The sequence below is a fragment of the Tachysurus vachellii genome, chromosome 13, assembly GCF_030014155.1.
Source record: "Tachysurus vachellii isolate PV-2020 chromosome 13, HZAU_Pvac_v1, whole genome shotgun sequence".
Taxonomy (NCBI): domain Eukaryota; kingdom Metazoa; phylum Chordata; class Actinopteri; order Siluriformes; family Bagridae; genus Tachysurus; species Tachysurus vachellii.
Genome location: NC_083472.1, coordinates 6,573,036 through 6,587,872, shown reverse-complemented (window position 1 = coordinate 6,587,872; position 14,837 = coordinate 6,573,036). Strand labels below are relative to the sequence as shown.

At 36.0% G+C, this 14,837-nt stretch overlaps 1 protein-coding gene across 4 annotated transcripts in view; it reads left to right on the top strand.

Moving 5' to 3' along the window:
- Positions 1–14,041, top strand: part of gramd4b (GRAM domain containing 4b) — a 28,962-nt gene extending 14,921 nt beyond the window's left edge. For 2 of the 4 annotated variants that reach the window (XM_060884739.1, XM_060884742.1), the window contains 17 exons: positions 3,205–3,325; positions 3,406–3,464; positions 4,333–4,468; positions 4,981–5,006; positions 5,101–5,192; positions 5,800–5,891; positions 6,436–6,484; positions 6,844–6,915; positions 7,001–7,044; positions 7,179–7,288; positions 7,382–7,536; positions 7,782–7,799; positions 9,071–9,221; positions 9,343–9,436; positions 9,814–9,904; positions 9,999–10,067; positions 10,174–14,041. In XM_060884739.1, the coding sequence (XP_060740722.1) occupies positions 3,205–3,325; positions 3,406–3,464; positions 4,333–4,468; positions 4,981–5,006; positions 5,101–5,192; positions 5,800–5,891; positions 6,436–6,484; positions 6,844–6,915; positions 7,001–7,044; positions 7,179–7,288; positions 7,382–7,536; positions 7,782–7,799; positions 9,071–9,221; positions 9,343–9,436; positions 9,814–9,904; positions 9,999–10,067; positions 10,174–10,290 (1,496 nt within the window). In that variant the 3' untranslated portion in view covers positions 10,291–14,041. The remainder of the gene's footprint in view (positions 1–3,204; positions 3,326–3,405; positions 3,465–4,332; positions 4,469–4,980; positions 5,007–5,100; positions 5,193–5,799; positions 5,892–6,435; positions 6,485–6,843; positions 6,916–7,000; positions 7,045–7,178; positions 7,289–7,381; positions 7,537–7,781; positions 7,800–9,070; positions 9,222–9,342; positions 9,437–9,813; positions 9,905–9,998; positions 10,068–10,173) is intronic. The other 2 variants (XM_060884741.1, XM_060884740.1) reach the window with 2 other exon arrangements.
- Positions 14,042–14,837: the final 796 nt, after the last annotated feature.

The window sequence follows — 14,837 nt, the reverse complement described above, 5'->3', positions numbered from 1 at the left end:
TTGGCACAGATGAGCCAAAATATAACACATGTTTTGACTACACTTTCTATAACTTTACTCAGATGAGCCAAAATATAACATGTTTTGACTACACTTTCAATAACTTTACTTCACTATAAAACTGGACTCCCTTTAGCATTTAGCAGGGAATTAAACAATGTGAGTCTTTATGTAGTCAAAAAACGGTGAACAGAGGTACACACCAAGTCTGGCTTAATCCATCATTAGTGTTTACATAAAGGGTTGTACAATAAAGTAACTAAGGGTCGTCATGCATACACAGCAAAGTAGCACACAGGTAAAAAAGTGAAACTGTGCAACTCTTATTAGCTCAATAATTAGATCTAAGTGCACCGAAGAAGACAAAGACAAAATGTCTGAGCTGTATTTTGGCTCTCTGTTGCCAAATAAATAAAAGATAATTGAGTGTTTGTAATACTAACTGTGAATGCAAGCATTCAAACTTTAATTAAAGTGGGTTAGTCTGTACTCTAATATATTAAAGTGACTGAAAGTAAATAAGCTTTGTGTAAAGCATTTGGCGGTGCTTATAGGTGTAGTCTTTTTGATGCTTCCACCTCCAGTGGTTGGAGGCATTATTTTTTCTGATCTCTCTATCCATCTATGTAAAGTCTTTGCACGTATCCAACATGTTTGTTAGCCAAACTGTAGTTGCGTTCTTTTTGCTTAAAATATAGTTTAAGAGAATTTTAGGCTATTGATCAATAGCATGAAAGCCTCAGCTTGTCTGCAGTGTACATATCCCCACCAATACTGTAGGCATCAGGTACAATTTGCCTTTTAATTTGGAGAATGGTCATTTTTCAAACTATCCTTCAGGTTCAGCGCATCATTAGTGATCGTGCAGCTGGTACAAGGAGGATCAGGGGTCTTACTCAAGGGAACAGCAGTGGCACCCTGTGATCAACATCCCAGAGCCTTAACCACTTAGGCCACCACTGCCTCCAACTTCTGCACTTCTATGCCACTCTAACAATAATTTTCTCATTTGTCAAGAGACAGACATTTTCTTTCCCAATTTAAACCATTGGACTTTTTTAATCTACTAGAGTAGGAGTATACCATCATATATGCAAAGAGTTGGTGTGAGTGCATATTTTCATTCAATCAAACAGGAACCACACCTGATTCCACCTGTTTACTCAGTTGATTTTGGCTTTCAGTAAACTCGGGTGTGGTGTCTGCTTGACTCGAATTAAATCCTGCACCAATACAAGCCCTTTCCAGAGAAGACCGGACATCCCTGTACTAGGGAAGTACAAACAAATATTCATGTTCCTTTTAAAAAAGGATTTGGAGTAGTTATGCTCAATCAAGTAAAAGTACTGGATACCATTTCTGAATGAATGAAACATATAGTTTTCCCACAGAATTTACAAATCTTTTTTTGAAGATTTCCTTAACGTTTTCCACAAGTAGTATTTTACATAAATGTTTTTTTTTTGCCAGAATTCAAAAGGTGCACATAGACCCCAATTTGGAGTAATCAGGATCTCTGTTGTTTTCTCACTAAATGGAAACCTCAAAGTTTGTCTATGGATATCACACACATGCTACAGACAATGTCAGTACTGATTATGTTCTGTGTTCCTTAGTGTTCCTTAACGTATTACTTCCTTCACAAGTCTTAAGCTTAAGACCAAACCAGTATTCATGGGTGGCCCAAGTCCAGACTACTTTCTGGCACTTGGTTTGGCTGGTGAGTTAAAACTGCAACACAAGTTATTGATGGTTTCCTGTGACCTCACTAGAAACAAAAGAATCTAATGTGTTATTCCACTCAGAAACTTACACACATTGCTCGCCTGCTCAATATTTAAGAGTTGTTACTGAGAGTTGTGTGACAGGTCGTATCAAAGTGCTGACACTTGTTCCTGCTGTGTAATGGTTGCCTGTCCTCAGAAACACGAGCCTGTAAGGTTAAATGTGAGTTGGCAGGAATACAGATTATCAGGAAAGATCGCACACACAGAGCACTTTTGCCAAATCACTGAACTAATAAAGTTTGCTTAGTTTTAAAATGAACAACAGGTATATAAGCATGATTTGATGATTTTATTCCATAAGGATGTACTTGCAGTAACCAAAGTCTGCTGGCAAATGCAGGAATTGCTGTCATCTGCACAAGTTGCTGTGGTATGGTGACACTCCCCTAGACGCAAAACTGGTGGCAAACACTTGCAAAGCCCATGTCTCAGAGTTTTAATCGGAAAGGCATGTTGTAATGTGACCCTTGAGACTGTGGTTCGATTGCAGCTTATTCAAGGGAAGGGTTGGGTGTTTGATCCAATCAGATGTACAAAGTTAGTTGTACTTTGTGCTAATCCAGAGGTTTTTGCTCATCTGCAAAGAAACAGTTTAGTGTTTTATTTGATCTACAACAAAGATTCCATTCACGAATACACAATAATTAACTAATGTGTTGAATCATTGGTGAGAAAGCACATTATAGATTCCACATTGCTTATATTCAGCATGAACCTGATTTTCGGTTGGAAATCTTTTGTTAAACACAAATTACAAGCAATCAGGTGGAAATTTTTAGATTTTGCCTCGGTAAATTTACTTTATTTCAATTCATGTGTACATATTTATGAGAATGCTGAATGTTAACATTAAACTAATGTTTAACGGAAATGCTCGGCTTACTGTTACTGTTCTTCCTGCAGCAGTTAAAAATAAGTATTATAGAGAAAAAGATGTTGGATGTTTTGATGAGTGCTAGTTTATCATTTCTCACCTTACCTTTGAGCCTTTTTGACCCTAATTCCACTGCTAGAGGCCAAACCGGGCTGAATTATAGATGAGGATGAGTTTGTGTTCCAGGTGACTTTAAATGTTGCACCTGTGATTAGACAAAATGAAACTGAGTCTATGTGAAATTCTTTTCTTGATGAATTATGTCAGATATGATGAGTTTTTATAATGGAAATTGAAGTTGATTGCTTGTCATTATCCTTAATTTCAATGAAACAATGATAAAGTCTGTTAATGGAGATTTGGAGGGACAGTTAGTCTTTGTGTTTATGCGCATTTTGTTTAACTCCAGAACTAAATGTTCATACAGACACATAAATCATTTTCATTTTATGAGCATAATCATACCTCATAGAAGATGCCAGAAAGTCCCTCACCTCTTTTTAGCTAGCGCATCACTGTATTGTGTTCTTTTATCTTCTTCAGAGGAAGAATTGAGGAAACTCAGAGAGGAGATGAACGTTGAGACACTGAAGCAGGAACTTGAAAAAGAGAAATTGAAAAGACTTGACATTGAACAGAAAATGAATGAAATCCTAAAAACCAGGTATGTTTATGCTTTTAGACTGTTTAGTTATTTAATGGTTAACGTTTATCTTGATATCTATATATTTGTTTTGCTCTCAGACCAGAGGATTCCCCACCTCCTCCTGCCAAAGCTCATGGTCCTGCTGTCAATGGAACAGGTGAGCTGTGAAGCATTGTAACCTAACGTAACTCTTTGGGCTTAAAGCCATGGCAAAAAACCTACACATTGATTTTAACATTTACTCATGTGCTTCCATATCTGATGGCCAGAGTTACTTTTTATTAGACTCATGAATAAACAATGTTTTAACTATATATGATCTAAATTCTATGACTATACTTTATCTTTGTGTTGCATGTTGATGGTATAAATGGTCCTTTTGAAATTATTTAGTATTCATCAGAATTATTGACCAATTTAAGAACATTTAAAACTTTAAGTCAGTAAAAATTATCATTACTTAGGTAAAGATCATTCACATTGGAGGCTGGTGTAATGTAGCCCAAAATAAAAATTATGTACTGCTATACCACAAAGTGCATTATTTTTCTGCAGGGAAAACTTCATGTTTTTTTGAACTGGTGAGGACTTATAATTAATGTTTCTTAATGCTCTTTAGTTTTTTAGTTGATGAAACTATATACAAGTTGTGTTAGCAAGAAACACGACTTTCTGTCTGTTACAAAGTGCTGATACTGGAGATACTGTTTCCAAAATTTGAAATAAATATTTTACAGAAAACTTCAACATATCAAATTTTTCTTCACACGTTTTATGTGGATTCTCAGCCATTTTCTAAGTTGTTGCTATAGAAACACCAGTATATCAGACTGAGCACACTAATATAAACCTCTAATTTAAATTACAGCAATCAGACCTGCTGTATTTGAAATTAATCAACACCAGTGATTTTAAGGCTGATAATTTTTGGTTTCTCACTTAATTAATATTTCATGAGAAACCAAAAATGATCAGCCTTAAAATTGAATTGATAAAAAAAAAAGTGCTTTTCTGCATTGTGACAGGAGAAAAGCAGAAGGAGTCTGTGAGCTCGAAGCTATGGAAATGGTTGTATGAACGCTTCGGTGTGTATATAGAGGACTTCCGCTTTCAGCCTGAGGAGAACATGGTGGAGACGGAGGAGCCACTCAGCGCTAAAAGGTGAAGAGAACCTGTCATTCTCATCCTTTTTTTAATAAAGCCTAAAGAGACAGTCAACACAGCGGGACAGCTGCATATGACAGCACTGGTGGTGATAAAATGCTTTTGCACCTTTTTTGAAGTCTGGTGGCCTAGATGGGCTTGTGACATGACGGTGCTCACAGTCCCCACTATTTTTGATCATTAACCCACCCAGTGCGATGACGAGTGTGATAATCTCTTTTCTCGTTGGAGAACATTTCTGTGTGGTAGTCTGTGTGCACTGTGATCATACTGAAAGCAGTTTACCTTGTGGCACAGCTAAGTGCTTAAACTGATTCTCTTCACTTAAACTGTTCACTTGAGAAAAGCAGTTGCTTCTGCACTGGGTTATTACACAGAGAAAGGCTGATGAAATGCTGTACTGTTGTTTGTGGGGTTTTTCCCCCTTCCGGTTTTCCATGCAGTGGTCATAGTGACTGTTGTTAGTCCCCTTGCAAATAAGTAACTGAAGCCTTCTGCATTTGTTACAGATTAACTGAAAATATGAGGCGTCTGAGTAAGTATTGTTCTACAAGATGTATTTCTTCTATAGTTAGGGAAGGTATGATTCTGTTTCATTTTATTTTCTGTGCTTGTAAATGTGTTCCCAGAACGAGGAGCTAAACCGGTCACTAACTTCATGAGAAACCTTTCTGCCTTATCCAGCTGGCACTCTGTCTACACATCAGGCATCGCCTTCATTGTGAGCACACAGTCATTAGTATAAAGCAAAAAACAGCTGCTCTCATCATTGATAAGACAAACATGAAAAATCCTATAAATCCCTTTTGAATATTCGTTTGTTCATGTTTTATGAGTTTAATATATTTGATTAGTTCTGCAGCTGTTAAATTTCATTTTATAAATATTTTTAGCCATCATTCACAAATCTGGGAAGCATAACCAAGAGATCTTTGATTTTAGCATAACATTTCCGTGGCTAAAATTTATTTTAGTTTGAATAATTCTATTAGTCTATATAACAATCATTCAGAACTGTAAAGCAAGAATAAACTTAAATAGTACAACTTAAATAGTAATTATAATAAATCAGAATAGAATAAAAATTCTAAAGATAATTTGCTAGTGACATATTTTGAAATGAATTGAAATTGAAATTTCTTTTAATTCTTAGTAACCGGTTTGTGTCATGTGAGTAGACATTATACAGAATAAAACACTTTCCCTGCTCCAATAAATAAATACAATAGCACACCTTTGCATACTGTGCCTACAATTTAACCCAACTTTATATCAGTTACGTTAGTTGTATCAGTTATAATAGAGATTATTTTCTTTTTCATCTACAGATCTATATGTATGCTGTGTGGCGTGGCTGGGCAATTCCTATGTTTCTCTTCCTAGCTATTCTCCGTCTGTCTTTAAATTACCTCATAGCAAAGTAAGTCCAATATATTTCCAATTCATATCTATTTAGTTTGAATTAAATATGTTCATGTATGTAAGTAGATCCTGATTTTAAAGACTCAGACTACATTTGTTTTAATTATTTAAAAGTACAGTAAGTTATAGGTCACCTCTCAGCTTGCTTATAGAATTAAATGCAGATAGACATAAAAATGCCATCTAGTTGGAATCTTATTTAAGTTTCATTCATAAAGCTACACAACAGTAGGGACTGTGAATTTCTTTACACAGTGAATGCCACTTTGGTCAAATTGGTGAATAGAGAAATGGTCATAAGCGTGATTAATTCAGATCCTGAATCAGCTGTTAAAATGTTTAATCCGATGCAGTTAGAATAAATAACTTTAAATAGATAAACAGATAAACAGATTACAAAAGATATGAACTTTTCAGTTTAGGAAAGTGTATAGTTTTCAGAACTAAAGTAGAAAATGTTAAAACATTACTATGTGAAGACCACCACACATTTAGTTTTTAAAGAATATTGAATACACATTAAAGCTGTGTTATTGTTCCAGAGGCTGGAGGATACAGTGGAGTATTGTACCTGGGGTGTCTGAGCCAGTGGTAAATATGAGCACAGTTTTCTTAGTGCTGTTCATAATAAGCAGTCTTATTCTCTCTCTCTCTCTCTCTCTCTCTCTCTCTCTCTCTGTGTGTGTGTGTGTATATATTATCATGTGTGTATACAGTATGTATGTATGTGTGTGTGTGTATATGTGTGTGTATATATATATATATATATATATATATATATATATATATATATATATATATATATATATATATATATATGTATATATGTATATATATATATGTGTGTGTGTGTGTGTATATATATATATATATATATATATATATATATACACACACATACACATATACACATACATACACACACACACCATCTCTTCTTTTCCTCACAGGAACCTCCGAAAGAAGATTTAACTGTCTCTGAGAAGTTCCAGTTAGTGCTGGATGTGGCACAAAAAGCGCAGGTACATTATGCCAAGTTGCTTCAGAAGAAAATAGAGCTGCAACTGGAGAGAGCAGTGGAATAATATTTTAACTGTCTTCTCACAGAACCTCTTTGGAAAGATGTCAGATGTTCTGGAGAAAATCAAAAAGTTTGTACTTTTTTCCATATAAACACAGCTCATTCTATAGTGTATATATAGAATACGAAGTTATTGCTTATTTTTATTTAATTCATGCTGACATACATTTATGCACTCAGCATGTCTCTATGCGTATTTTGTAGCCTGTTCATGTGGGTGCAGCCTGAAATCACTCAGAAGTTGTATGTTGGTCTATGGCTAGCGTTCATTGCTTCCTGCCTGCTGCCTTATAAACTCTTAGGCTTCCTAATTGGTAAGACATTTATCATGGCTTAGTTTTGCTATCTATACAATCATTGCTTTGTATCTTTATCATATTTACACCAGCAATATTTCTTTTTAATAGGGCTCTATGCTGGAATCAAGTTCTTTATTATTGACTTTATCTTCAAGAGCTGCCCCAAACTTAGGGATAAATATGACACGCCACACATTGTATGGAAAAACCTGCCAACTGACCCACAGCTCAAAGAACGCCAGAGCGGCAACATCAGCAGACGGGTGAGTAGTGTCAGGATTTCATGCAGGTCAAACCTCAATAAAATTTACTAACCACACCAATTAGTTATGAGGTCCAATTAAAACACTTTTCTTTTGTTTGTTTGTTTGAAATTTAAATGAAGTGGCACATGATTTAGTGTAATAGAGACATACAGCTACTAGTGTTTTTTTTTTCTTTTCTTTTTCCTTTTTTTATTTCTTTTTTTTTAATAGTCTGTCACACTTCTGTTCTTTTTCCTTCTCAGCTGTCTGCCTATGAAAAGGTAGGGATCTAGTGGCATCTGAGTTCACAGCAGTACCTGTGTTTGCCACCAGTGTGTGTGTGTGTGTGTGTTTGTGCGTGTGTGTGTGGGAACAGATACTATTTATAAGCAGAACCCACATTTCTACTGGCAAATGGATCAAAAACTTACTAAGTTTTAATTCTCTATGGAGGAAAAAAAACACTGTAGCTCCGAAATAGGTAAATTAGACAGGGTAAGGATGAAACCCTTCCACCTGGAAACCCAGTGTAATAAGATGTCTTGTACTCTGTTGTAATTTGCTTTTATTGATCTCCTTTTTTTTGCATATTGAACCCTGATAGGTTCTTGTATATTATGAGGCGAAAACACTCACCTGTCAAATGTCCAATTATTCCGATTTACAAATATGAATTTAAGCTCTGATTTTTAAAAGGACACTTTTTACATTTTGACCTTTGAGTCAGCACATAAAATGTTTAATCATGGAAACATTTAAAAAATAAATAAATAAATCATCTTATAATTGATGTCTTTTGATCCACAGCCATTAGAGTGCTTTTAGTGTGTGTGTGTGTGTGTGTGTGTGTGTGTGTGTGTGTGTGTGTGTTGAGAGATATTACAATTGAAGAGTGTGCTTTTGTACTCAGTAGCAGAAACAATTACATGACATCAGAACAGCCAAGCTGTGAACCATTGTAATGGATCTGTTTCTTATGTATATTTTGATATTTACCTGATAGACAACATTGGCTTTTCTTTTGTCACTGTTTAGCAGTTCATGCATTCCTATAATAAGTCAGTTACATGACTGTTGGTTGTTGTGTGATCAGAATATCTCTCTAACCGTTTGCTGTGTAAAAGATCAAGATCCATTTGCAAATTGATGGTTGGTTTCCATGTAGATTATGGTGGTCATATTTATATTGTTCTGTACAGTAAATGTTCATTAGAGCAATATTCAAATAAGTCAGAGTTGTTTTTATCGTCAAGAAATCTTGTGTTTTTAATATGTTAGTTGAGCTGAGTTCTTTAAGTCAATCGGTACATGTGTGACCCCTGCCTTTACGCTTTGCATGCACTCGCTGATGTCTGACAGCCAGAGAGGATAGAAGACAACTCGACTCCTTTGGTCTACTGTTTTGATGAAGATGGGCTCCTGTGTTTCACTGTCAGTCAGGCGCTTGTATTTCTTCAGGGAATGATCAGATGACTGATCCTGCATCACCACAGAGGTTCTCTAATAGTTATCCTTATCCTCACTGCATCTCTTGTGTGTCTTATCCATGCAGCAGATCCAGCCTGTGGTCGCACGTGGCAGCCTAGTGACCGCAGTGCCATGCGGTGTTGGCCGTGATGAGGAGCCTGGGCGTGCCTACAGCACCAAGCGAGGTCCTTTCCATGAAGTCTTCAACTTGCCTGAGAATGAGCGCCCCCTACCAGGTAGAGTGCCTTTAAATAGCTGATATATAAAATACATGGTTGATTCCACAGAATGCTGATTGTATTTGGCTGTAGTTTCATCTTCCTGCTTGGCATTAACACGTTTTTGTGTTCTGTGCAGTGTGTGAGCACGGGTGGCGCTGCTGCTTAATCAACAGAGACAGGAAAATGCCCACTGACTACATACGGAATGGCTACCTCTACGTGACAGAAAAGTACTGTATTTCCTTACCTTTCCTCGTGCACATCGCTATTATTGCTAATAAATTAATATTAACACTCACTCTGCATGCATCAGTAATGCAGTTAACCTTCATCATCATGGTTTCATATTTCCTTCATTAAAATATTTCAGTAGGTGTATTGGCAGCAGGGACCATGTTAAAATGACATTATATTTGGCTAAAGGATGTAGTTGACATAAGCACGCTGCTAATTCTGATTAATCGCCTGCTTACTGACTCCTATTCAAACCCAATACAAACTGGCCAGATAAAAACAGCCATGTTTACAAATCTCTCAATTGACACGTACACAACCATTCAGTCTTTTGTAAATAATAAATTCCCATTTTTTTTTGTGTGTTAAACAGCCACTTATGCTTTGAGAGCTCCAGCTCCCGTTCTGCATCATCAAAGAAGAATAAAGTCATCAGACTTCAAGACATTACAGACATTCAGAAGGTATGGATGAACCTCAGTACGCTTTTTACTGTTTTACTTTTTATATTCTGTACCTAAGTATTTGACTTGCTGTTCTTTTTATTTATGATAACAGTATAAGGTTTTGTCAGTATTGCCTGGATCTGGGATGGGAATCTCAATAGCCACACCTTCTACACAAAAGGTAACACTTAGATTGTAAGCGATATGTTCAGTCAAACCAGGTTTTTACCACCCGGTGTGTCTGTGTTTGTGTAGCCGTGCTTATTTTCTCCTCTATCTTCCTCCAGCCTCTTGTGTTTGGTGCCATGATTCACAGAGACGAAGCCTTTGAGGCCATCATCAGCCAGTACACAAAGATCATCGGTGCCACTCCCCCTGTCACAGTGACAAACCTGGAAACGTAGAACATGTGGTGAAGAGTTTTACAGTTTAACAGTGCAGCTTCCACTTCTTCTCTTCCTCAAGGAGGTACAGGGATACAGAGAAAGATTTCTAATTAAAAAAAAAGGAATCCATGTCCCTTTGGGTGCCTGTGCTGCGTTTTTAGAAGTGTTTAAAACATGGCTCCTTTGTGATGAGATATTTGCACCAGTGTGTTTTTTTTTGTGTATATCCTTTGGGAATTCACTGAGTACCACGGAACTGCTATTACAGAGCTGGAGCTGGTTCTCCTGACAGTTTCATGTATGGTTCTAGTCTTGTGTGTCATTTTATGTGTCATATATATATAGTGCGTGTGTGTGCGCGAGCGTATGTGTGTGTCTTGTCATCTAACTTTTAATCCTGGAGCGAGTTCTCCTTACTGTTTATGAGACTATTCTCATCTGTGTTTCTCTGTGTTCTGTCAAACAACTTTTAACCCCCCTCTTTTATTTCTAGCTTTTTTTAATTGTATTGCCTCCAGCCTTGCACATGGGGACACACTGCAGTTTGTGGTGCTGAGATATAGGGAATGCCACGGGCTGAAGTGGAGCCGCTGCTGATCCTTCAGAAGTGCTCAGAAACATATACCATGGCCTTTTGTTTTAAACCTTGATGCTGCAAGCTTGGGTTTTACTTTATGCTGGAAACTAAAGAGTTAAACAGAAAACCCAGCTGTTGAGAATTTCTATCTACACCACTCCCAAACTCTTCAAATAAGTGTGAATACATTGTACAGAATTCTGTTTATCAGTAAATGTGAGGAAATAATCATTACACAGTGGGACAGTAAGCATCCAGCATGGATACTTATATTGGCTGCCCTGTAACTACAAGCCACTCAATCATTTAAATTAAATTAAGTACAGTTGTACATCATATATAGAGCAAGGAATCTGGATTTCAATGCATCACTATAGAATGTATTCTTCAGTCATATGCCACAGAGAAAAAAGTTGCACCAGGTGGGATTTTGGCATTGTGTGGATTCAATACAAGCCCCATGAAATAGACAAGTAAAAAATTAGGTTTAAAATCCCACTATAATCTGATTTCTTTTCACTGTGTGGTGTATAGAGCTGTATGGGGATGAAAATTCCACACTATAACGCTGCATGTTAACCTTCTCTTCTCCCTGTAATGTCTCATCACATAAAGATGTCCTGAAAAAGCCTTCAGTCTTATAAATGTACCAGTATATAAGGAGTTCACCTAGCTTACTGTTGTGAAAATGTGTGTGCCACATACTGTAAAGTGTTCTCTCTTCCTGTAGTTGCTGTGGGAATACTTTACAATTTGTCCCAGTGTAAGGTCGCTGTCTCCATTCCCATGCAGCTCTCTAGTGTGTAACTGCTGCACCTTAACGGTCCTGCTCATCTTCAGATAGGGTTAGGAATGATAGGGTTAAGCATTTTGGTTAATCAGTGTTTGCTCTGAATGACATATTTTTATTTATTCCAATAAGTTCACACAATAAGCACAACCACACCATTAACTGAGAGTGTAAGAGGTGTGAAGGGATGTTCTTCTCTAGCATTTTCCTGTGTGCTGTGTATAGAATTGTTACCAAACTTGAACCATTACATGTTCCATATTGCAGCTATGCTTCCATTAGCTGTCCTAAACCCTTTGCACAAACAAACAAAACTTTTGACTATATGTATAGGCCATATAAAGGAACACTTCAGAAATAATCCACTTAATATCTATTCATTGTGTCTGTATCGTGTTTGAGGATTTTTACTTTAAGATTTTTTTTTAAATCCTGTGGTGTTTTTTGTTTCGTTTTGTTTTGGTTTTAAACAGTTTATAATGGTTGTCTAAGGGCAGTCCATAAATTTTGTCAGTAAATTTTTGCATGACTGTGTGAGCACAAAACATTCTTTAAGATTACAGCAGCAGTTTGTAGGTACAAATCTACAGTATCCCGGTGAATCAAGATTGAATCTTCAGTAAAATCTGCAAATTAATAAGGATTTTAGAAAGAGACAATTAAAAACTGTCAACTTTGAGTTTTAACTTTTGAATTGTGTAGCAATACACTAAAGTCGATTTATTGACACTCTCAGGTGACCCTCCATGTTTTTACTATAAGTTAGTTTTTATAGTAGTAACACATTAGTTCCATGCCAAGTGTGAATAATACATGTAAAGCCTTAGTTTACAAAAATCTTTGCCTATAGAATTAGTCATTGTGCTACATTTTCTGCCCTTAGACTTCTATTAGATGAGATTCTTCAAGTGAACAGTTGTTTTCCATTCTTCACACAGTACAGAGAAGTGTGTAGAAATTCATGTCTGTAGCAGTTGCCAAATGCTGCTATAGTCACACTAAAAAAGATGATTTTTAAATTTTTTTACGTAATTGATTGAGCTTATATTCATAATTAGTGCATCACGATGTATTTCACTGTAGCTTCGTTACAATGTAGTACGTACTTGTTATTGCTTGTAATTACTACTTGTTAAACCATTACGAATCCAAACATGCCTTTTTTTCCTTGTATCCAGAAACAATTTAATTATGTCAGTCTATTGTGAGAGGGGAAAAGAACTCCTCATGATGATATCACCTACTAAGCCTATGTACTCAACTAGCCACATGACTCTGTGCTAACCAGCACTTTATACAAGTAGCATTTGTGTACATGTGTCTGTGTTGTTTCTGTTCCTACTGCTATGGCACATTATTCTTGTTAATTAGCTATGTGTTTCACTTTGTGCTTCTCCTTATTTTCCTCACCGTCTTGTTAAATGGAGTCACCACTGATTTAACTCTAAATGGTTTAGTGCTGTAACTAAAAGTTTTGGGTTCTTACAGAGTGTAAAATGCAATCAGCTAGTACAACATTGAATCGTTTACAGTTTTCATTTGAGGCTTGAAGCTCTGAATAATTAACGTAGCTCATAATTCATCATAGACATCCTAAGACCTCAGCGAAGATATAGATGGCACATTAGAGACGAAGCACAGAATTTCCTGGAAACAATTTGCCAAATATTATGTCTGTGTTACTGTTTGATGTTTGCTATGCCCTTTACCTGCTCTGTCTAAAGAGTAAATAGTTTTCTTGGCCTTGTTTGATCCCTAGAGAGATATAGGGGCATGAGAATGGGCCCCACAGTTTTTATGGTAAGTGTCTATGGTACTTTAAGGTACTAAGGGTTTAAATTGATTATGAAAAATTAGCTGATGTGTTGAAATATTCTGTTTTTGATTGGTAGGATTTCTTCTATCTTGTTTTTCATTGTGCAGCATACTCAAGATGTACATGCAGGAAAACAGATATAAGGGACCTTTTTTCACCCTTTTTTGTTGTTGGACATTTTAAAACATTTTGTCTGATTTGGTTATCTGTGTTTATACAGTATGGTTAGCCAAAGACTAACAGTGTTTTTGTTTTGTTGTTGTTTTTTTTGTTTGTTTGTTTTTTTAAAATGAATTTTTAGAGGATCCAGTTAAGAAAACCATGTATAGAACACAGTAAATCATTAACCTCAGATCAATTCATTGATGCTGTTTTAAAATTCTGTGCGCATGCTGTTAATCGTACATGATGATTATTTTCTCTGGTTTGGTTACTCAGTCAGTAAGCTGTAGAGCTGCCCCATGGAGGTTTCACAAAGACAACAACAGAAAATCATGTTAAACAAGCCTCTGAACTGTTTTTAAAGAAGTTGTCTAATATAAATGTGTTGTACATTTTTTCTATTTAAGTAAAATAATTTAACATATCTACTGCCTTGTTCTTTCTTCCTCAAAGTTCTTTTATTATTTGATTTGTCAAAGCTTGAGCCAATTACCTGATAGGCCAAGAAGCTTGTGCTAACCAGCACTTTATGCAATGACAGTAGTGTATTTGTGTGTGAATTCTTTACTATTCATAGTCCTTTTTTCCTGCACAGATATTCTCATCACACTAGAGGGCATCATTGCAATAAGATTAGATGAGTAACTGGGCTGCACATTTCTTCTGAATGCTAAAATATACTTATTACATGCATTCAGCATAGTCATTTATCGCAATGTTTGTTTCAGAGTCTGGAGATTAGTCTTTTTGTTAACTTAAGACTTACCATAAAAGTTACCACAAAATGAAAAATTCACTGATAAACATATTTATTAAGTACAAAAGTACAAAAATGTTCATTGTGTATAAACTGAATATAATAACTGAGTGTAATAGTGACAAAACTAAAAATAATTCAAATATATAATAATTATATATAAATATATAATAATTCAAATGTGTGTGTGTGTGTGTATATATATATACACACACACACACATCTCAAAAGTGGCTTTGCTTTTGAATTGCACATTCTGTAAAATGTATTGATGATATATAAGGTACAGAAGCAGGATTGGCTCAAGGTTTGAATCATCCGCTGCAGTCATAACAACATTTTCACTTTGGAGTGGACATATATAGAAACTGTAGTTCCCAGCAGTACAGCTGGAGGATCCTGCCCCAGATACAGTTACAACTGGCCTGAAGTGTAGTGTAGCTGGCCTATGAGGCTATGACGT